This window comes from Dendrobium catenatum, unplaced genomic scaffold (assembly GCF_001605985.2).
Source record: "Dendrobium catenatum unplaced genomic scaffold, ASM160598v2 fragScaff_scaffold_1659, whole genome shotgun sequence".
NCBI lineage: Eukaryota > Viridiplantae > Streptophyta > Magnoliopsida > Asparagales > Orchidaceae > Dendrobium > Dendrobium catenatum.
In genome coordinates, this window is record NW_021320121.1 from 270,963 (window position 1) to 294,853 (window position 23,891).

General features: G+C 33.4%; 3 protein-coding genes across 6 annotated transcripts in view; 2 read left to right on the forward strand and 1 right to left on the reverse strand.

The window, feature by feature from the left end:
- Positions 1-7,259, forward strand: part of LOC110097626 (small GTPase LIP1-like) — a 15,342-nt gene extending 8,083 nt beyond the window's left edge. Inside the window, exons 2-7 of the mRNA XM_020824124.2 lie at positions 1,367-1,458; positions 1,541-1,682; positions 2,652-2,953; positions 6,539-6,592; positions 6,707-6,816; positions 7,030-7,259. Of these exons, the coding sequence (XP_020679783.1) occupies positions 1,367-1,458; positions 1,541-1,682; positions 2,652-2,953; positions 6,539-6,592; positions 6,707-6,816; positions 7,030-7,156 (827 nt within the window). The 3' untranslated portion in view covers positions 7,157-7,259. The remainder of the gene's footprint in view (positions 1-1,366; positions 1,459-1,540; positions 1,683-2,651; positions 2,954-6,538; positions 6,593-6,706; positions 6,817-7,029) is intronic.
- Positions 7,260-8,815: 1,556 nt separating this feature from the next.
- On the forward strand, positions 8,816-12,638 carry LOC110097625 (paired amphipathic helix protein Sin3-like 5). Of its 4 annotated transcripts, none has more exons than XM_020824123.2 (11): positions 8,816-9,141; positions 9,356-9,528; positions 9,634-9,817; positions 9,911-10,009; positions 10,098-10,253; positions 10,346-10,573; positions 10,673-10,818; positions 10,951-11,084; positions 11,177-11,334; positions 11,510-11,757; positions 11,972-12,638. In XM_020824123.2, the coding sequence occupies exons 2-10, from the start codon at positions 9,383-9,385 to the stop codon at positions 11,540-11,542; spliced, it is 1,284 nt and encodes a 427-aa protein (XP_020679782.2). In that variant the 5' UTR covers positions 8,816-9,141; positions 9,356-9,382; the 3' UTR covers positions 11,543-11,757; positions 11,972-12,638. The 4 variants fall into 4 exon arrangements, with proteins under 4 accessions (XP_020679782.2, XP_020679778.2, XP_020679780.2 ...); XM_020824119.2 differs by having other exon boundaries at positions 9,367-9,528; positions 11,530-11,757; XM_020824121.2 differs by having other exon boundaries at positions 8,816-9,050; positions 11,530-11,757.
- Positions 12,639-13,646: 1,008 nt separating this feature from the next.
- Positions 13,647-23,664, reverse strand: LOC110097620 (ubiquitin-conjugating enzyme E2 2). Its single transcript, XM_020824113.2, has 6 exons — positions 23,416-23,664; positions 22,622-22,755; positions 22,508-22,533; positions 21,440-21,529; positions 16,730-16,818; positions 13,647-14,029 (listed from the first exon to the last, which is right to left on the reverse strand). Exons 2-6 carry the CDS (start codon positions 22,744-22,746, stop codon positions 13,901-13,903), a joined length of 459 nt encoding a protein of 152 aa, XP_020679772.1. The 5' UTR covers positions 22,747-22,755; positions 23,416-23,664; the 3' UTR covers positions 13,647-13,900.
- Between the last annotated feature and the right edge of the window lie 227 nt (positions 23,665-23,891).

The following is a 23,891-nucleotide window of genomic DNA, read 5'->3' on the forward strand; positions in this document are numbered from 1 at the left end:
TGAGGGCAAAATCTCTGGGTAGTGTCTTATCTACAAACCCATCTGCCTTCCAAAATTTACCCCTGAACTTATTCCGTTAAAACTTCCTTGCCGAAAAAGAAAAGAAATCGCACGGCGGGGAGGCCGGGGCCGAATTTTTGGAGCCCACACTTTTATATTAAAACTTTGATTTGGCACTAATGATTTTGAAAAATCATATGAATTCATTCAAAGGCATGATATGAAATGCTTAAGCCGACACTAATTCTTTAAGGGGATTTAATGCATTTTTCATGTTTAAATAATTAAAATTAAAATATTTCAGTTATAAAAAATAGAAAATATTTTAAATAAATCTCAATAAGTTGGGTTATACCATTATACTTAAAACAAAAGTAAGTCATAGTTGCTAATAAGCCTTTTCAAGTGAAAGACTCGAAAATAATATCTAGAGCATTTTTCATGTTTAAATAATTAAAATTAAAATATTTCAGTTATAAAAAATAGAAAATATTTTAAATAAATCTCAATAAGTTGGGTTATACCATTATACTTAAAACAAAAGTAAGTCATAGTTGCTAATAAGCCTTTTCAAGTGAAAGACTCGAAAATAATATCTAGATATTCTAACTATTTAGATCAAATCTACCAAAATCCCCTAGATGATAGAACACCATGAAATCCTTACAAAACCTACCGTACTTGCCCCACAATCTCCTCTAAGCATGAGAATGATAATTGCTTCAAAAAAATACCATAGTAGATCAGACGGAAATGGGAAACCAACACACAAATTAATGTAAAGATTCTTAATTAATCTTAATTGAGATTTCTCACTTTATTATTAGGAAGGGTGATTAAGCATGAGGGTTTGCACTCATGAGAAGCCTCAAACTAAGAATATAAAGGCTGCAATGAGGGTTTAATCTTTGAAACTTTATTTATTGCTTAATTTATCTTTGAAAATTCAATTGTAGTACTTTCCAAAGCAAATCTGGTGTGACTTTCATAGCCACAACATCTTTTCTATCAGAAAAGAAGGGATAAAATTGTTTGTCATTTCAAGGAAATTGTTTTTACTTCTATATTGACTTTCTCTATGTACTGTTCATGTGATTGTCTCGTTATATCTCTGCCATCCATTTTAATTATTCTACTTCAATGAAACCTGGCAAAATGTATTGACAGCTCTATTGAGTAATTTGGCTCTTCAAATTGCATTTCATGTGCTTATCACGGCTTTTTAATGTTCTTAACATACTCAGCATGGTGGGTTTTTTTTTCTGTAATTAGCTTAGATATCTTTTATCCATTTTGTCAAACAGCCTATCATGTATAAACTTCCACAGTTTTCAAATTGTTTTGTCTTATCTCCATTTATTTACAGGCGTGGGAAAAACCTCTCTTGTGCATCTAATTCTTAAAGGTTGTTCAATTGCTCATCCACGTCCAACAGTTGGCTGTGCAGTTGGTGTAAAGGTAAACAAAATCCTTCTTTTTATTCAAAGTAACAATGATTCAAATACACAACATCCAGAGTGAAAATTTCACATGTTTCCAGCATATTAGCTATGGAAGTGCAAGCATGTCATCTAACAACTTAAAAGGGGATGGGGAGAATGACTTCTTTGTTGAGCTTTGGGATATCTCTGGACATGATCGGTACAAAGACTTCCGACACCTTTTTTATACCCAAATTAATGGTGAGGACTGAAGAATGTCATCATCTTATTTTCCTCTGAACTTTTATTTATCTTCAAGCTCTCCTGATATTTGTGACAATCGCATGTATTACATGTGCACATCACTCTCCCCGCACAATCAGGGCAGTTGCTATTAGCATGGTGAGCATCATATTTGAATTAGTTATACTATAGAGGTAGACCTAAAAAGACTTGGTTAGAAAATATTAGTAATGATCTTTCTTTATTAGATTTAAATGAGAATTTGACTTTTAATAGGACACAATGGCATAAAAGAATTCATGTAGCCGACCCCACGTAGTGGGATAACGGCTTTATGTTGTTGTTATTGTTGTTGTTGTTGATGTTGATGTTGATGTTATCTATTGATAGAAGATCAGTTTCCAAGAAAAGTACAAGCTCCCATTTTCTTTATCTTATGGTGTGAATAATGGCACGTAAAGGATACAAGCTTATTGGTGCCATTCGGAGAATGGCAAAACTGTTATTTTGAGCATGATCATAGTTAACATTATTGGCGTACATCCAGTAGAAATAAGCAATATATGGGTTCTGCAACTCAGAAATATTGTGTTGTAAGCAACTTTGGTGTCAGAGGCAAAAACCAGATCATTACTTCATATGTTAAAGATAGGATGGATGGAATGTGAACCTGGCCATTTATGCTTCATCATTTTGAGAGTCCACAGTTTCTGTATCAGAATATAGGCTTTAGAAAGGATATTAAAAGTTGCAACAAAACTTGGAGAGACCTACATAATTGACATTTTCTTCAGCTTTAGAAAGGATATTAAAACTGACTACTTGGACATATACTTAGTTTTTTTTTATAACTTTTTGAGGGGTCTCTCAGTGGAATCTGATCAAAGATAGTGATGGTTACTTATTTCTTTGGAAGCATTGTTTAATCTGTAATTACTTTGCTTGATTCTTCGTGAGAAATACCTAAAGAAGTCCTTCTTGCACTAGGTGTTATATTTGTCCATGATCTCTCTCAAAGGAGGACGAAGGCTAGCTTGCAGAACTGGGCTGCAGAGATTGCATCAACTGGGACATTTTCAGTTCCTCTTGGATCTGGTGGTCCTGGAGGCCTACCTGTTCCTTATCTTATTATTGCCAACAAAACTGACATATCTTCAAATCAACGCCATGCAAGCAGTGGCAATCTAGTTGATGTTGCTCGAATGTGGGTTGAGAAGCAAGGCCTTCTTTCATCTAGTGAGGAACTTCCACTGATAGATAGCTTTCCTGGCAGCTCAAGCCTTCTTGCGGTAAGACTTCTGATGAACATACAAATTGTTTTCTTTTGCTGCTGTCAATAACAAGTTCATATACCCTAACCAACGCTCTGTGAAGCTTATTTGTTTTTCTTATCGCTTATTTCTAAGAAGGGTGAGTTTGTCATTGTTTGAGCATTTATCAGTAAGTTATAATTTTGTTCTCTAATTCACGTTTGCATTTGCAGAGAACTTGTTTTGAACAAAATCATGGTATTTGTGGATTGAAAAACATACAGACAAACACAGTAAATGTTGGGCAATGCATGTGCTTGTGAATGCTTGTTTGTTAGTTATTCATATTGGGTGTTGCATTTAGTGTTTTCTCTAATTTCATTGAGCCCCATCACAGATCTTTATAAGCATTTAGCTTAGTTTTGACCCTTCTCCTTTAGGGGTGTCAATATTTGACACAACCCGAAAATCCGACTCGAACCTGACCCGAAAATTCCGAGTTAGGGTCAACCCGAACCGCAGGTTCAACAATTCGACCCGTTTCAAAAATCAGGTCGGGTTCAGATTGACCCTTTGACCCAAAATTGACCCAAAAACCCACTTTTGACACGGTAACCCCAGATTGACCCGTTTTTTACCCGAAAAGCGGAGATTGATCCATTTTTGGACGCGAAAATTAGCAATTTTTTATTGTTGCCGAGTCATTCGGGTCGTTTCGTCTTGACCCGGATCCGAAGTGGGTCGGGTTTGGGTCCGTAAAACCAACCCGTTTGCAAGAATGGATCGGGTTCGGGTTCACCCGAATATTGCCGGGTTAGTTTCGGGTTCGACCCGAATCCGACCCGTGACCCGAAATTGACACCTATACTCTCCTTCCTATTCATTTCACATTGTCTTATCACCTTGGTCGTGCATATTCTGCTTTACATAATACATGCGAACTATCGAAAGGCTATCTTCTAAAACATGATTTTCATGCATTTGGATACCTCCCAGATCTAACCAGAGTATTTCACAATCAACTCTTCCTTGTTTTATCATACTGGCATCATAAAAGCATTCTTGTTTTGATTACACATTCTGGTTGTTGGTGATTTTTCGCCCAGCACTCAAATTCATACAACACAGTCAAACTTATTGCCATTATACAAAGTTTGTCTTCTAAGTTTCCTCACGATATTCTATTTTATAGATATGATAGGCTAATTTGTTTTAAGCGCTCATCTTCGGCTCTTCAAGTTGCATCCCCATCTCTTTTATTGCTTTTTTATTTGAAATAGTTCTAATATTGTAACCAATAAAAACCTGTGTCTCGATCCTTCATCATTATTGACTATTCACAGTTAAATTGACATGTTGAAAAATTACATATAATGCATTTAGTTGTTTCTTGTAACCTTAAGCCCCTATTTTCTAAACTTTATTATAAAATTTCCGCTTGAAAAATATTGCCTCCTATTAAGACTATCAGTTACAAATAATATAGACTGAGGTATCTAATTTTGGATCTTTGTTGTAAAGGCATTACATAACCAACATAAGGTGTATCCTTGATTTTTATTTTTAGTGTAACTTGATCTTCATCTAGAACTTTTTGCTTACTCTTCAATTATTTTTAATATTCTCCTATGTTAATCTCTAATAACTTAAAATGTTTTTGATCTCACAATTTTTTACTAGTCTCCATCAAACAAAACTTCATGTCAATCGATTATATTATATGATTTCTTAAAGGCAACAACTTTCATATGAAAAACATCTTGATACTATTATAACTTCTCAGTTGTTCTAACACAAAAATGGCTTCTATAATTGATCATCCTTACATGAAACCAAGTTGATTACCTGATACTGATGCGAATTTCCTTTAACTCAAAAGTGTCTGGATCTCATTTTCTGTATTTGAATTATTTTATACATTTCCTTTTTTTTTATGACCCTCATTGGTGGAAGTCTCACTAGAACTTTTATTTGGTCTGGTCACAGGACGTAGCTCTACGTTCAGCCACTAGTAGAATCGCGCAACGCGTTCTCACTATTTACCGCGCGCCCCGACAACCCAACCCAGAACGGACCCAGGATGGCTCGATATTTCTCGATTTTGCTAGGTATTGCTCAGTATTGCTAGGTATTGGTCGATTTTGCTCGGCAATAACCAATACCGAGCAATAACCAATACCGAGCAAATACTGAGTAATACCGAGAAATACCGAGTTGTAACGAGTTTTTCTAGAAAAACTCGGTACAACTCGGTATTGCTCGGTATTACTCGGTATTGGTCTTCACAGAGCGGTATTTTTCGTTATTGCCAAGCAATACCTAGCAATACCGAGCAAATACCGAGTAATACCTCGCAATACGCGAACATAGCATTCCTGGGTTCCGGTCCGGGTCAAGTCGTCGGGCCGCGCGGTAAAGAGTAAGAGCACGTGGCGACATGTTATTGGCGGCCAAACGTAGTTCTACGTCCGGTCAGAGGACGTAATAATTGTTCCATACGCTCTTTGCATCCTTCTTCACTTTTTTAATAACTAATGTGTTGTAAATCTTTAAAAATTATAGGTTTGGCATTTGTTCACCATCTTTTTTGCAATTCCTCTAGCACTTTTGTATTATTATTGTATTGAATAAGAATTTATTTAATTTTCTTTCTTTAAAATGACATTTATTTTCATTTAAGAACTCTCTATACATTTTTGGTTTAGTATCAATTGCTTTAAGTATACACAATCAAATCTTAGGTTTGCAGTGTAACTGCTGAATGAAATTATATTGATAAAAATATAATAGCAAGTTTACTTTTCTTTTGGGGATGTCACCTAAGTAAAGTTTTAGAAAATGGCTAAAATTAATTCAATTACTGAGAGGGTAAAATATAGATAGTAGGAAAAACATCAAAGCAATAAAAACACAAATCATTTTATTCACCTAAATGATAGCTATATCTTCTCCCCTTCACTACACGATTTCACTATAATTTGATTGTAGAGAATTATAGCTTTAGTTCTTCAGGGCACAAATAAATCTATTTGGGCGGCTACATTTGTCTCTAAAAATAATCGAACTATTTAAAAACAAAATTTTCAAAAGCTGTTATAGATGTTATTAAAAAAAAATCTTGTTTAATGCTCCAACATTAATTTGTTTACAACTATCACACTGAAATATATATATATATATATATATGACGATAAAAAAACTGATTATCAAGAAAAATTTTAAAAAATGATAAAACTACAAAATTATGAGTACTTTTCGCAAAGCAAAGTTGTGAAAAAAGCTTCCTCAAATATATCCTAAGTTTGTGTAGTTTATTTTCTTAGTAGGGCAAAAAGTAAGGCTTCATTTGGGACGGCTTTCTTACTTTTTTTTAAAGTAATTTTTTAGTTCAAAAAATAAAATTTTAATACTAGAAAGCTGTTTTAAGAAGCAGTAAGAAAGCCGTCCCAAATGAAGCCTAAGATCCACAAAACACAAAGATCATATTATATCTCAAAAAACTATGTCTCTCGCCGATCTATAGCATCTGAAACATTTTAATCAAAGTCGAGCTGGCCGCATCGGTTCAAAAGTTTTGCATTATACATGGGTTGAATTTCATTTCAAATTTGAATAAAATTGCAGGCTGCTAAAGAAGCAAGATATGACAAAGAAGCTGTAATGAAATTTTTTAAACAGGTATGAGTTTACACTTTTTACATTATTCTGTAAAGAATTATGACCTAACTAGTGCTTCTTTAGTTCTTCAAACTGTCTACATTCTAATCACGATATGTTGAAACATATTTACAGTTGATTAGAAGAAGGTACTTCCCTGATGAACAACCTGCACCTAGTCCATGGCCTGTTCCTCCAGTCCCAAATTCAGAACATCTTGATAATCAGTTTTATAGCAGTTTCAGGTAATTCTAACTGCTAAGTCTTCATTTGGGACAGCTTTCTTAATGCTTTTTAAATCAACTTTCTAGTAAAAAAATTTCAGTTCAAGAAATTTTTGTATTAAAAAATTGCTTTAAAAAGCAATAAGAAAGCTCTCCCAAACGAAGCCTAACTTTTAAATCTTCTGTATATCGACAATACATGGATGGTTTAATCAACTCCCCAACTATTTACAGGGTTGATAAACCAGTGCTTCATTCTCAAAGAACCTATGCACATAGCTATTCTTTTCAGAGATTTTCAGAAATCAGATCTGATGAATCAGACAGTTCTAAACTTGAAATAGCTGAAATAAACTACTGAATGCTGGCATTAATTATCAAGTGTGAAAGGCTTTTTTAGCATATAAGGAGTCTGTATAAACCTGTGCACAGTTGTGTATATATGCCACATATCAGCTTCTGATTGTCTGGTTGCATCTGCTGCATCTTCCTCATTTGCTTACAGTAATTTCTCAAAGAAGAAAGACATCTCAGAAGAGTTCATCCAAATCCAACCATGCTTCAACAATTTACTTTATTTCCTTAATTCTTGAAGTTGTTTTCTAGTATAAAAATTTTATTTTTTTATAATAGAAAGATGTTTTAAAAAGCAATAAAAAGTCGTCTCAAACGAAGTCTTATAGCTCCTCATTGTTAGATTTGTTGTATACTGGATCTGAATATTGTTTATAGTTATTGCTTGAGCATATGTGATTCTTTAGTCATTTTGGAAAATGAACTGCTTGTAAATTATTGAATAAGCTGTATGATACAATAAGTGAAATGCTATGTTACTCAACCTATATATCAAAGGAAATATCATTATTTTGTTAACAAAGTTGTCAGCTTAAGTACTAATGAAATATCATTATTTGTACTTAGTTTTCTTTTGTGTCTTCTATATACTCCAGTCAGTTGTATATTATAATGTTTCAATTTCTTATTCTCTTCCTGAAGGTTTGGTTTGATTGAAGGATCAGTATTCATTATTGTTATGCATTCATATTTCATAGTAATTTCTTATAAACTTGTTTTCACTTTCTTTCAATATTTACTTTAAAAGATTATTTTAGAAAAAAGCAACATAAATATTATGGTTTAGAATATAGCTTGAGCAACTTGACTAGATTTTCTTTCCTCTATTGAGTCGAGCTCGAGCTTGACTTTTGAGCTCGACTCGAGTTCGAGCTCAGTATTTGACACACGAGCTCGACTCGAACACCCTCAAATTTGAGCTCGGCTCGACTAGTTTGCACCCCTAAATAGGAATTTTTATTGGGTCAGGTAACCTGATGTAGAGATACATCTGGTACCTAATAAAAAAATGCCACATGCACTTACTTTTTGTTTAAAGCTGAGTGCTTTTTGTTTAAAGCTGAGGAAATTTTATAATAAGTGCATGTGGCATTTTTTCATTGGGTACCTGATGTATCACTACATCAGATTACCTGACCCAATAAAAATTCCCTAAATAGAGATGACGAATTCGCCAAGGCCATAGTAATTGCCGGAGCATACTCGACCTAATACTTAACTAAGCCGACTCATCTAAGCTCATAAGATACTCGCCAACATTTATTTAAACTAGGCAACTTTCAACTGAGATCCTCTTCCTTTGGCCTGTTGAAATCATTGGTGTGATAAAAAAGTTGTGGAGGCGTAATGATATGATGATAATGATGATCTTAGGGAAGCTGGATTGCAGGGTCTGGATTAGGGATATGAAGCCATAGAGTTGATCTTCATGATATTTTAGTTATGCTAATTTAATCTAAATTGATCTTAATTAGATAAATTTAATTATAATTAAGCATAATCATTTCTGTATTGATTATTAATTAATAAAGTACCAAGATAATTGAAGAATAACTTCTCTTTAGTGAAATTAAATAAAATTAATATTAATTAATCTACGTAATGAGATCAAATTTCAGTTATCAAATAAATGAATACGCGCAATTGCCTTATAAACTAACCTAACCTCAGCGGCTCAGCGTGCTCACCTGATAACCGTCTCGTCTCCATTCCCGGTCTTCACTTTCGCCTAATCCTCGACGCAAAAGAAGCGCGGAATTTGCCACGGGAGCTTGCTGGCGAACGCTTCCACGGGATCCAGTGGCGTGTCCGAAATCCTCCTCTCTTTTAATCCTCTGTTCCTACCAGAAATCCTCAAAGAAAAGCAGGCAGGAATTCGCGACGGGAGCTGGCTGGCGAAGGTATCGACGGGATCGAGTATTAGTTCGTTTGAATCTCTTAAATCGGCAGAACTACAGGACTTACTAAATCTAAAATTTGGGGCAATCGGAGGTAAATCGGGATTGATAATACCGTAGAAATTTTTTTATTATTCGGAGTAAGATTTAACTAAGTTCTCTACCAATTACCAAACATATTCTTAGATGAAGAATTGAGCGGGAGGGAAAGTGAAGTTTTTGTTGTGGTGAACCTTATAATGATATTATTTCCTGCAGGAAAGTTTTGTCTTTGCATTCGATCTGCTCTAATTCATTTATTTTCGTAGTTTTGGTGAAGATTTGGGCAATCTCATATGGCTTCGGATACGGATACAAGTGCGCAGCAGTTAACGACCAGTGATGCCTTGGCGTATTTAAAGTGCGTTAAAGATTTTTTTAAGGACAATAAGGAGAAGTACAATGAGTTTCTCGAAGTTATGAGGGGTTTCAAGAGCCAGAGGTTTTGAGTTTGTCTTGTTTTTTAGTCGATAAATATGTTTGTGGTTGCTTTTGCATTCATATCAATGTTTTTTGGTTGGTTTTCTCAGATTTATGTTGGTTGCAGGATTAATACATATGAAGTGATTATGAAGGTGCAAGAACTCTTTAAAGGGCATAGCGATTTGATCCTTGGTTTCAGCAAATTTTTGCCTAATGGCTACAAGATTAAGGTTCCAGAGGAGAAGAAGCCCGAGGAAAAGAAGCCTGCTGATTTCCATGAAGCTTTCAACTTCGTGAGCAAAATTAAGGTGCTAATCTATAGGCTAAGTTGTTTACTGATTCAGATTATTTACCTCAATGTGCTTTTATTGGGTTCAATCTAATCACTCGCCTTCTTGCAGAGCCGATTTGAAAATGATCAACTTACTTACAGATCATTCTTAAATACTCTTGAAATGTATAGGAATCATACTAAATCAAGCAGTGAGGTTCGCCGGGAGGTATGTAGTGATCATTTGTTTTTGTTTTTTTAGCCATATAGCACTCATGGTTTGACGTATTTCTGATCTCAGTTGTATTATTCTATAGGTGGCATTGCTTTTTAAAAATCATGAAGATTTATTTATGGAATTTTTACATTTTTTGCCTGATGCATCTACCTCAAATGCTCAACTTGTATCACCTGGTAGACGTTTTGCTAGGCGTGATAAGTTCAGAACTATGAAGCCACCTTGCATGCAAAAGGTATCTCCTGAAAAAACTTTGGTGTTAATCGTCCCAACCTAAATTGGTTCCATTAAATGAAATTTTTGCTGACATTTCTCTCCATCTTTCAGATTCAGGATAGAGATATGGATAAGGAACATGAAAAAAAGGATGCAAATATGACCGTTGAAAGTGTTAAACATAGAGAAAACAAGCAAATCAATCAAGGTTCTCCAGATGTCTCAAAAGACGTGGCTAATCACAAAGTTTCTTTATCCCCCAGTATAATGGATTACAAAGACTTGGATCTCTCGAACTGCCCAAGTTGTACTCCTAGTTATCGGCTATTGCCAGAAAATGTTAGTATTATATATCAATTTATTCTATTCGCTTTTAGCTATCACAATCTCTATGAATTGTTTTAACTTGGTTTTATTTAAATTGTTGTTGACTGGCAGTGTCGTGCACCTGTCTCTAGCCATAGAACTGAACTTGACAAATCTGTTCTAAATGATGTTTGGGTTTCAGTAAGATCTGGAACTTCTTCTAGTCCATCGAGGAAAAGTCAATACGAGGAAAGCTTATTTAAATGTGAAGATGATAGGTGACAAATTTTATTCCCTTAATATTTTTTAAGTATTTTTTTATTTATTTTTTAGTTCTTGTTTTGTTGGTGCCACATTTTGTTTAATGAAATTGTTTTTGCCATTTCATAATATTTGATATAAATGTTCAGATATGAGCTGGATATGCTAGTAGAGTTGGCAAATACAACTGTTGAGAAAGTTCAGAATTTGATAAAAAAGATGCAGGATGATAATGATATCAACAAATTAGAATCACCGTTTCGCATTGAGGATCACTTAACCGGTTTGTGTTCATCACAATCATTTTACATGCATGCTTAATTATATTTTCTTCTTAATTATTTTTCCTTATGAGAAATCTTTACTTTTTGAAAGCTCGAAATTTGAACTGCATTGAACGGGTATATGGTGATAATGGCTTGGACGTAATGGATGCTTTGAAAAACAATGCTAGTGTTGCTTTGCCCCTCATATTGGACCGTCTGAAGCAGAAACAAGAGGAATGGACTAGTTACCGTGCTAACTTTAATAAGGTATGGTCTGAAATTTATGCATATTACTATTACAAATGACTCAGTATTAATTTTACTCAATAAGATTTGATGAGCTAGGTCCTTGAGGTATTTGGCTGTAATTTTTTGGCCATGTAGGAAGAATTTGCTTGTTAAGATCTAATATTGTTTTTTTTTTTTTTTTTTGAGTTATTAGTGGCGGCCTCTTCTTTGCAGCACTTCTTGCTGAGATCAAAGAAATCTATCAGAAGAAAAAGTACAAAATGATGATGCGATCTTGCTATTGCTGCTGAAAATCAAAACCTGCTGTTCCTAATAGGGAATTTGATCATTTGGAGATCCACAAATGCAGTTCCCTGATGAACAACCTGCACCTAGTCCATGGCCTGTTCCTCCAGTACCAAATTCAGAACATCTTGATAATCAGTTTTATAACAGTTTCAGGTAATTCTAACTGCTAAGACTTCGTTTGGGACAGCTTTCTTAATGCTTTGTAAAACAACTTTCTAGTACAAAAAATTTCAGTTCAAGAAATTTTTGTATTAAAAAATTGCTTTAAAAAACAATAAGAAAGCTCTCCCAAATGAAGCCTAACTTTTAAATCTTCTTTATATTGACAATACATGGATGGTTTAATCAACTCCCCAACTATTTACAGGGTTGATAAACCAGTGCTTCATTCTGAAAGAACCTATGCACATAGCTACTCTTTTCAGAGATTTTCAGAAACCGGATCTGATGAATCAGACAGTTCTAAACTTGAAATAGCTGAAATAAACTACTGAATGCTGGCATTAATTATTAAGTGTGAAAGGCTTTTTCAGCCATTAAGGAGTCTTTATAAAGCTGTGCACAATTGTGTATATATGCCACATATCAGCTTCTGATTGGCTGGTTTCATCTTCTGCATCTTCCTCATTTGCTTATAGTAATTTCTCAAAAAAGAAATACATCTCAGAAGAGTTCATCCAAATCCAACCATGCTTCAACAATTTGCAGATTATAAGTTTCAACAATTTGCAGATTATAAGTCACAAAAACACAGGCTTCGTTTGGGACAGCTTTCTTACTGCTTCTTAAAGCAACTTCCTAATATAAAATTTTTAAAAAACAATAAAAAAATCGGTCCAAACGAAGCCTTAGTAGCTCCTCATTGTTAGATTGGATCTGAATATTGTTTATAGGTATTGCTTGAGCATATGTGATTCTTTAGTCATTTTGGAAAATGAACTGCTTGTAAATTATTGAATAAGCTGTATGATACAATAAGTGAGATGCTATGTTACTCAACCTATATATCAAAGGAGATATCATTATTTTGGTAACAAAGTTGTCAGCTTAAGTACTACTGAAATATCATTATTTGCACTTATTTTTCTTTTATGTTGCTTATATACTTCAGTCAGTTGTATATTATAATGTTTCAATTTCTTATTCTCTTCCTGAAGGTTTGGTTTGATTGAAAGATCAGTATTCATTATTCTTATGATAATTCTCTTTTATTAGTAGTTTTAAGTTTCATTTGGGACATTTTTTTGCTACTTTTTAAAGTAACTTTTTAGTATAAAAATTTTATCTTTTGCTTTAAGAAAGCAGGAACAAAGTCGTCCAAAATGAATACTTATTATATGGTGGAATTTTGGTAGATTTCTTGGGGCCTTTTTAACCCATATTCATTAGGAACATTAGGAAAAAACTTTGGTTTAGAGAAGCTTTTTAGAGATTGTTTATTTTGTTGAAAAAAAAGAGTAAAAATGAAACAGAGTCTAAAAGAAACATAATATATTAAAAAAAAAAAGAATAGTATAATAAACTTAATATTCATCAAATTTGACTATGCATTCATATTTCATAGCAATTTTTTATGAAACTTGTTTTCACTTTCTTTCAAAATTTACTTCAAAAGATTATTTTAGAAAAAAGCAACATAAATATTATGGTTTAGAATATAGCTTTTGGGAACCTATAAAGAATAAAGAAAGAACTTTAAATCAATGTACATGACAATTATTTGTAGCACCAGAGCTGACAGGAAGTAATTTACCAAAATAATTGAATCACAGGGAAATATTTAATGATTCAAATTTAGAAACATAATACACTTCTTAAGTTTTAATGCAAGAGAGATTATTATGTGCGGAGGCCGGACACAACTCTACGTCCAGAGGTAAATCATGTACAGCTATGTCAACAGTACTAAGTCGTGGTACAGAAAACCGGTGCTTGATACCGAGCGAAAGATGACGTGACGCATTCTGATTGGTCTCCGGACGGTGTTCGGAGTCCGAACAGAATAATTTTTCGTAATGCAGTTAAGGGAAGGAAATGGCAAATTTCTAAAGAGAAGATGCGCATCATTGATTCTTTTAAGCAAAGAAATACAGAGCAGCTGAGTTCAAATATAACAAACACTATAGGTAGCAGCAGTTTTTGGAATACAAAGCATTTCATAAGGTTCAATCATTTCATTCTGGAAATAAAACCTACAAGTTTTGTTTTTTTTTAGATGGAAATGACAGGAGGGAATGAAGCAGCAAACCATATGCTTTTTTTTCTTTCTTCTTTTTTGGTTTGTTGTAGTGATATTTCAATCTGCTGTCCAGCTTTGTTCAACAATCTCCCTAACTCTCCGGTTGTACTCCCTCTTGTTCTCACTGAACATACGAGCTGCTTCTGAGTTTGCAGGTGAATTGGGATTTGGATCACATAGCAATGACTGCAAAATTAAGAACGAATTTAGGTTAAAAGGATTTGGATCACATAGAGTAAAGTTCTTATATAGACCTGAAAATTTGTTTTTTTTTTTTTTTTAGTAAATTAACTCCTGTAGCTCCAATCACTTCCAAATACATGCAACAAACAAAGTATCCTTTAATAGCGACGCCAACTAAAATTGGAGAGCTAGAAAAGCTCTGCCTTGGGTAAGAAATAAAACTTCTCTTAGGGGTGTCAATATTTGACACGACCCGAAAACCCGATACGAATCCGACCTGAAAATTCTAAGTTATGGTCAACCCAAACCCGAAATGGGTCGAGTTTGGATTCAACAAATCGGCGCGTTTCAAAAACCGGGTTGGATTCAGGTTGACCTAGAAACCCGAAATTGATCCTTTTTTTTATTGGGAAACCCGAGAATGACCCGTTTTTACCCGAAAATCAGAGATTGACTTATTTTTTGACCTGAAACCTAGCATTTTTAAGTCATTCCGGTCATGTCCGATAGACCCGGGACCGAAGCGGGTCAAGTTCAGGTCAGGAAAACCGACCAGTTTGCAAAAATAGGTCGGGTTCAGGTTGACCTGAATAGTGTTGGATCAATTTCAGGTTTGACCCGAACCCGACCCGTGACCCAAAATTGACACCCCTACCTTCTCAAGAAAAAAAATAAACTTGTACCTCGTCTCAACCACAGGGGAGGCCCACAGACAATGAAAGGTATCTATCCCATGATGCAAAATCCTATACCGCTTAGCAGATTCTAAAGAAAATCAAATGGTGCAACATAAAAAGAGAATAATGGATCGCAATTTCAATATTGCGGCCAGGAAACCCAATATGCCAAGTGGTTTTTAATGTGTAGATAAGAAGGTTTTGTATCAAACGAACTAAACAATCTGGTAAGTAGTCCATAAGCCAAACTAACATCTATGCACCACTTTTTTTTTTTAATTTATTATTATTATTATTATTATTTATCTATGCACCACGTAGTGGGATAAAGGCTTGATGTTGTTGTTGTTGTATCTATGCACCACATCTCAATGCTACTGCCATACAATTAGGGTTGCAAAGGGATGAAGAAGACGCAGGCCACAAAATATGCAGTGTGTGCTGAGTAGGACAAACAAAGCTCTACAAACCACTGGCGAGACAAAAATTGCCCAATATCCAAATATAGTAAAGCTAGCGCCTATTTCATCCTTTTCCTAACTATTGGGATTCGACATTACAAGTCCTCATTTTTCATTTGTTCCTGTCAAATGTCATTTGAAGAATTACATTTTCATTCTTTACAAATCATTTTGAACAATTTCTATCCATAAACTATATTTTTAACATTTTAATTCCTAATCCTTTGACATTAGCTTTATACACTCATCTAACACAAGCATTTTGTAGCTTTCAATGTAAACGTCCAAACATGTCTATTTTCAACCCTTCTATTTTCAATGGAGTATCCAATAATTTCTCTAACATAATTCTTACTTAATTTATCCAACTTAAATTTGCTACACATTTATCTTAACACACTTATTATTGTCACACTCAACTTGGTATGAAAGATTTTTTAACAATCCAATATTCAGGTCTATATAAGATCTTCAACATAATTGCGGTTGTACAAAATTGATCTTTGAACGTTCATGTTGCACAAAACCCATCCAAAATTAACTCCAAATGTTTTATCCTCATAATATATTCATTCTTTAATGTAATAAATCCAAGATACTTAAACCTATAACATCTATGTATCACATTATATTCCAGTAAAATTAATTATAGTTATTAACATCATACCACTAAAATTTTGTATCATATATTCATGTTTTAGCTATAGTAATTTTAAGTCACGCTATAAACATTTCCTCCGGTATTTTCATTTTTCAATTGTTTAGTTAGATTTCTCATCATTTAGAAAATATTATTACCCAAAGCATATACACCAAAACACCTTGTTTTGAATACATTTTGTATCTCTATAATAAATATAAATGATAGACTCAATGTTGATCCCTAATGTGAACTTATGCCTAAAACATAACTATTAATATTAATCAATACTTCATACCTTTGATACAAGGCTAAGTTGATAATTATACTTTAATGCATGCAAAATCAATTCACTTGATAACGCACAAAAATTGCTTTCTGAGTAATTTTTTTGGCATGAAACAAAATGGGATCCTTAAAAAATTGATGTCATTTTCTAACTTATTACTCTACAATAGATTCATTGGGTAACTAATAAGTTTGCTTCCTCTGGCACAATGTTGAATATCATTTTTGTACTTAAATCTTAGTGCCCTCTCCAATTATTTGCATCCTTTTAGTTGTTAATATTCTAGAAATTTTTATTAACTGAATTATTGCAATATCCTCCAATAAATCTCAAAATATTAAAAGGAGTCTCATCTAAAGAGCTAAAAACCTTACATCTATGCATCTTCTTCAGTCAACTTTACCTTGTTCTTTTGGATCAAAGTATGAAAGAGAAATGAGTGAAAGAAAAATAGAGTGGCACTAAAACGACAGTACAAATTGAAAAAAAAAATTACTATATGCCTGAAACATGAATAAAATTCATTTGCAATAAGACGCACACATGAATGCTCGAGTATTAAAACAACCACTTTCAATGAAATAATACAAAACAAATTATTTTGAGAAAGAAATATATTTAATCATTTAAAAGTACCTGTATTGATGTAAGAATCGCTGCTACATCATATATTGGGCTCCACTGATTCTGCAAAATATCCAAACAAATACTTCCGTCTGCATAAACTATCAAAATAAAAAAATACAGATATTAGTGGGACCAAACTGTCAAATACAAACACAGTAGATAACATATTAGCCTGAATACAAAATAGAATTGCTTAGAGAAAACTGCAATCATTAGGAATGATTGGAGAGAGAGAGAGAGAGAGAGAGAGGTGGGGGGGGGGGGGGGGAGGGGGGCGGGGGTGGAAATAAATTGGTCAAAAACAAAAATCTTTGTTATGATCCAGAAATATAATTGCAAGTTAAAAACTATTCATTAAAAAAAACACACGAATGCATTAGTTTTTTAAAGGCTTCCATTTATTTTATTCCATTATCCAAGAAAAAAAAATGTTCAGATATTAGCAGCAGCCTGAGGCCCTGAGGTCATCGATATAACCTAGCCACATAAGAAGTATTTTTTCCAATTGAATGGTACAGAGGTCAAGTAGCGGGTATCCCTTCAAATCAAGCAACTATATTTTAGCACATTGAAGTTAGATTATCAACTAATCTGATAAGTTTATACGAATTCAATACACTAGCAGAGTGATTATTCCATCCAAAAGAACATGAATTATCAAAAAACTCCAGCTAAATCACAATTTAGAAAATTGGTGGTGGCCATTGCTAGGTTTTTTTTTTTCATCTTTAGGGAAATTTAAGTAGTAATAGATCTAGTGGGGGATTGTGCGATCAAGTCATTAATAAGAGAACATGTTTTAGATATCTCAGGTTTATTATCTAAAGCGATGGTGAATAGATGGGGATATTATTAATAGAATTCAAGTTGGATGATTGAAGCGGAGGAATGCATTGGGCCTGTTTTGTGATAGAAAAGAACCCCTCAAACTTAAGAGAGAATTTTATAAGATGATAGTGACAACTGCAATGTTTTATAGAGCAAAATGTTTGCTATTAAAAGAGAAGTATAAAATTAAGTTGAGTGTTGCAAAGATAAAGATGCTCAGGTGGATGAGTGACTTTACTCTTAGAGAAAAAATGCGATGCATACATATACGTGAAAAGATTAGAGTAACTCCAACAGTAGATATGATTTGAGAGAGTCATCTTAGATGGTTTGTTAACATAAAACATTGACCTTTTGATGACTCATTTATGAGAGTAGATGTATTAGATTTGATTAATGTTAAAAAGGGTAGAGGTTGACCTAAAAATACTAGGTTATGAAATATTAGAAATGACATTTTTTATTAGATTTAAATGAGAATTTCACTCTTAATAGGACACAATGGAGAAAAAAAATTCATATAGCCAACCCCACGTAGTGGGATAAAGGCTTGATATTGTTGTTTTTGTTTCTTTCATGGAGGTAGAGTGTTGCTTTCGTACAACCTTGCTTTTACAAGGTATTTAAATTGTTATCAGATCATATATATCTTTCTTCGCCAACCAGCGGAGAATTGAGGATTTTGCTAATCACAAAAGTGGAAACGGTTTGGAAGGAAAGCATCACTCCAATTTTCTAATGAAGATTTTTTATAATTAAGAAGATATTGAGGGGTGTAACTTGTGTTTTTGACAAAAGTAGATTCATATTTCATGCTCAGAGCCACTGAATGCTCATTTTTGTTAAATTAACAAACAACAACCGTCAAATTGTCCATTTAGGATGGTTAGCATGCTTGTTTGTTATTCAATAAAAAGATAAAGACTAAATCATATGTTGATGTTTAATAGTACATTAAAGATGCACTTCATATTTTTTTTATCAAGCTTGTTTTTCTCTCATGCACTTATAAAAAAGACAAATTCGTATGGGTATGAAAAGAATCGTCGCTCATATTAAATAAAACATTATCTAGGACAATTTAACCATGTTCTGTATTTCTATAAATTTATAAATTCCAAATACATTATACAAATGCACTGTTAAAATTCTTAAGAAAAACATCAAATAAATTTAATGTTCAAATATGATGTCATATTCACCATTTTCAACTAACATAAATTAAATCAATCCGGATGATATCCAATTCCACCTCAAACTAAAATAAAAGTAAATAAATAAAAGATAAGTAATAAAAAGAAAGACATTCAAGCTCGTCAATTTGGCATATGATTAACGAGAAAATAATGATCATGTTTGAACAAGATTGATCAATTTTTTCAGTTACCACTTCATTTCAAAAACATAAAAAAGGTCAAAATTCGTATCACCATTCAACAACTACGGAAAAATTTACAATTGAGAATTATGTACATTTACTGCGGCATCTACTATCACAAATTTATTCAAGTTGGATCAAACGTTAATTTCACCTCTAACTTGATAAAGCAATTATATAACCAAGATTGAATAAGATTTTAAAACAAAGGACATGCTCAAGCTGGGCTCAGCTTGGAAAAAGACAAAATACAATAACAATAGCTTAAACACGATAGCATTAGGCTTGGCCAGCTCATTTATATCTCCAGATTTTACTATATTAAACTTCCATAGAAAAGGGCTTCACTGAAAGTAATGTCTAATGCAACCCAGAAAATTAATCAAGTGGATTCTTATGAAGAAGGTAGCTAGTGCAGCTATGACTGTCAAGCAACAATAATTTTTTTAAAAATATTGAAAAATAAAATAAAATACTGCATCCAAGTACTTTGGAAGCTTAGCTGGAAATGAAATTTTCTACAAAATCATCTAACAGGTCCTATCAGTCTCTCAATGATGAGAAATCATCGGTAACAATTCCAGGGCCTCTCAAGATAAATAGTATGAACTGGTCACATTAAGAAAATAAAAGCAAAAGAAAGATAAAACTAACACTACGATGCAAAATCTCAACTCAAAAGTTTCAACGCCAAACTCGATTAACAACAGCATATTAGCACATCCTAGTAAACATCTCAACTGGCTCAAACTATCACATCCTAGTGCTGCTTAGTTATCAAGCAGCACATACCATCTATTAGTTAAAGCAGCAGGCCCATATAACAGCTTTGACAATCATCATATCAGGTCCTAACATAGGTTACTTCAGAAACCCAAAAAAAAAACCAAAAAAAAAAAATCAAGGTAAAAGAGGCATCAAAGCAGAAAAGGTCAAGAATGACAATAAAATTAACTATTCCACAAGCCATTTCAATTCCAACTCACAATGCTGTGGGCAAAAAAAAGACATTCTCATTTCTTCATCAACTAAAATCCACTCTAATCAAGGGGAAAAAAATGTTCAATCCTAAAAAAATAACATGGCAAGTTCACATGAACTTCTAGTCAAATCTAGATATAGTAGATCAATTTCAAGTTGAGATAAGGTGGCCTAGAATGGAGCTCAAAAATTATTTCAAACAGATTTCATGTCCAGATTGAGACTTGCTTGAAATCATTTCAAGACCGCTCGAAATATAAAACAAGGTGAATTAGGTTACTTGGTTTCTCCCATATCTAATAGAACTGGTAAATGTAAAAAAAAAAAGGTGAATTAGGTTACTTCTCCCATATGGTTGCAAGCGGGAGGGCCAACTTTAATCTAAAGCAGGAAGGCAAGTCTTGGTTGGAACGGAGTTCAACATGGGCTGGAAGCAGGATCACCAACTTAGGTTAAAATCTAGCATTGGGGTTATGTTCAAAGGCTACTTATGTTCATAACTTTTTGTCTTGTAGTTGACTCAAGCAATATGAAGAGATACGAGGCATATGGCTTGTCTGTCATCAATCTAAGACATGAGTGGAATGGTTTCCTTACTAGATTTGTGGTAATGCACGTGAACATGAATCCAAGTTAACATTTTATGTTGTTAGGATGATAAGTAAAACAATGCCAGATTGAAAATAAAGAAACTTTCTAAGCCAGACTCAGCTAGCAATGGTCTTGTCGATTCTGATATGTATACGTAAGCATGTGCTGCATTTAAAAAAAATCAAACATAAACAGCTTGCGGGAGCATACAAATAAAAGATATATCTCTAACTATAATGCCCAACATTAGCAACATTACTGAAGCATTCATCTCATCAAAACATACTGTAGATTAGACTTCCATGATAATTTGTTATCTATGCTTTTTACCCATACACTCTAACCTTTATAATGCATCATAGTATTCATAAACCCCAAAACCAAAAAAAGAATGCACAGAGCACCTTCTCTTCGTAAAATTATTGGTGCTACTTCTATTTTTGCATGTGCCTAAACAATTGTCACTGTTCTCACTTGAAACACCTATGTAGTTTCAGTGATATATCATTCTACTCCATATCAATTTATAATTCTAGTATGGGATACATGCCTATGCTAGGAAGGCATCATCACATCAAAAAGCATCAATAAGACTATAAAGTCCCGTTTATTTCCTCTTTGCAAGCCACAATTTATCTTTATATAACTCTACAAACTGCAAGCACTTAATATGGAAGATTTTTTATTCATGATATGCAAATAAATATCATCATATATGCTACAAAAAAATGCAATCAAGTAATGACAGATAGGATTACAATGCATAGTTAAACCTACTGCTACAAAATCCCTCAAAATTCAACTTCAGCCACAATGTATAAAAGATATTTCTATTATCATACTTAGATACTAACAAAGCATACTTCCAAAGTAAGGAGCAACAAATAATACAAGATGTAAATACAAAGCTTTGTCTGAAACTTTTCCAAATGACAACTTACTATTTGGATGGAACATCCGTGAAACAAACCGCACAGTTGGTGGCTTATTTGGATAATCCTCTGTAAACTGAAGTGTCAGCTTGAACGTACCTGAAAATCAGAGCCACTTAAAATAGAGTAGTCACAAATAAAATTTGAGGGGAACTTATAGCAAATTTCACATGGAAGTATTGTATCATGCTGATGAGAAAAACATTTATATCACACCTTATCTTCTAATAATATTGAAAAATAATTATTAACATCGTACCCACTAAAATAATATTTACCATATACTTAATTTTCTATTAACTAATTCTAAGGCTTATTCATCAGAACATTTCTGACATTGTTATAATGATTCACTTGATGCCTCACTAATTAGAACTATATCACTCACAAAAAAACATATACACAAAGAAATCCTGCTTTAAACATGTTTTTTAAGCATCTACATAACCAACACAAAAAGATATTTAATTAATGTCGATCTTTGACGCAACCCTACTATAATTAAAAACTCTTGGGTCAATCCACACCTATTTCTAATACTAATCAATTTTTCACTATGCATATCTTTAATAATAACAATTTATATTTGACACAAATTTATGTCTTAAAGCATACCAAACAAATTCTTATGGTACTCGATTATATGCTTTCTCAAGAGCAATAAAAATCATATAAATATATTTTCTTTGTTCTATATACTTCACCATCAATTGTCTAAACACAAAATTTGTTTCCATTGTAAATCTTCCTAGCCTGAAACCAAATTGATTCTTTAAGAAGCAACGTGCAAAGGCATGAAGAAAGCCTAAAATTCATGTGGGTAACAAAACTTTTAAATCAAATAAAGCGATGTCACCTAGCAGTAATAAAACTCAAGCAAAAAAAAGCAGCAGTGAGTTCAAAAAAGGAAATTTTTAAATTTTTAAAAAAACAAAGAAGAAAATAGTGATAGAAATAACTAGCATCAACAATAAAACTAAAACCAAAGCATATTAACTAAACTCATATAGCAAAAAAGAGTAGCCTCCTTTTAAATCTTCTCTTATAAAATCACTAAATGAACACCAACTGCCTCACCTCCATCCCAAGGGGTGTCATCGGGGCTGCACAATCACAAGAAAAATCAGAATTCAGGCTTTATATTTGCAAAACCATAAACAATAGCAACCAACAAATTAAAATCATGGATACCCAAATATGACAGCATTCCAGAGCATAATGTTATTATCATGAGGTGCACCACTGATGCCTGCAGGTGGGTCATGCTGCAATCGTTTAAAGTCCCTCATTAATCTTTTCCTTGATGGAGTAGACATTCTCACAACCTAAATTATCATCATAGAATAAATGCCAATAAGAAGAAAAACGGTGAAAGACGTAATTTCAGCACATCCAAATAGATAAAAGTGCTATAACTATGTTTAAAAAAAAACTTGTAGTGCTATAAAAATGCCATATGCCACAGAATGAAGCATTCTTTTCAATTCATACAAATACTTCTCACAAGTCACAATATTTAAGTAACGAAATTTGATAAGAAAGCTTGCACACTCTACAATCAAATAACCATGCAAAATTCTACAAATTCGGCCGAATTCAATGACCTGAAGGTCACACGCACGCAATTATAACTGCAGAAAGGCTCCGAACACATAATTCACTAAAAAAAAGGAGTAAATTCACCTTATTGAATGAACACCAGCCACACATAACTAAACACACCGCATCGATGTTAAAATCTAATCAACTCCCCGACTAATAACATACACAACAATCAGCCCAAAAAACTACCCCTCCTGCCACCGACGCTAAACCTAAAGAATATTAATGAGCAGGTCAAGGCCAGAAGGAGGGTTTCGACATTCAACACAAAACAGGTACTATTCCAACGAATCGGTCGCCAATCCCCCGCAAAGGCAGCAAAACAAATCCAACTGATAAACAAGAATAATCAAAGAATAGAGCGACAGGAAAAGCCCCTTCACCTGACAACCAAATTTTAGCGACAAATTCGGATCTTCCTAGGGTTAAACCGGTGACCGCTGATTCTTCTCTACAACAAGATAAATCTCATCGCTTTCTTCCGGCTGAGTGTAACAGAAAAGAGAGGCTAAGATCAGAAGAAGCAATCCATTGAGAAAATTCGAGTGAGGAGAAGGGAGATCGGAGTCAGCCGCGGAGAATGAACGCAAACGCTCGAGGGAGAAAAGTCCAAATATATAGAAACGGGTCGAGTCTCGTACAGAGAGAGAGAGAGAGAGAGGCAATTGGATGGAAATTTTTTAATAATGAATAAATTATTTAATGCATTAATATGCAAATATTTTATATTATTTTAAATTAATTTTCTAAATTTATATAAATTAGGAAAAAACTATACAGAAATATTAATTTATAAATTATATTAATATGACTTGAAGTTATTAAATTTATTTTAAATAAATTTTACACATTAAAATTT

Bases quoted from the DNA above. Each gene is read 5' to 3' on its own strand.
- LOC110097625 (XM_020824119.2), top strand. From the start codon at position 9,383: ATGGCTTCGGATACGGATACAAGTGCGCAGCAGTTAACGACCAGTGAT. The intron at 9,529-9,633 runs GTTTTGAGTTTG...TGTTGGTTGCAG, and splicing joins AGGGGTTTCAAGAGCCAGAG to GATTAATACATATGAAGTGA. The intron at 11,335-11,529 runs GTATGGTCTGAA...TCTTCTTTGCAG, and splicing joins ACCGTGCTAACTTTAATAAG to CACTTCTTGCTGAGATCAAA.
- LOC110097620 (XM_020824113.2), bottom strand. From the start codon at position 22,746: ATGTCTACTCCATCAAGGAAAAGATTAATGAGGGACTTTAAACGATTG. The intron at 22,534-22,621 runs GTATCCATGATT...GTGATTGTGCAG, and splicing joins TGGAATGCTGTCATATTTGG to CCCCGATGACACCCCTTGGG. The intron at 21,530-22,507 runs GTGAGGCAGTTG...TCTGATTTTCAG, and splicing joins TGACACCCCTTGGGATGGAG to GTACGTTCAAGCTGACACTT.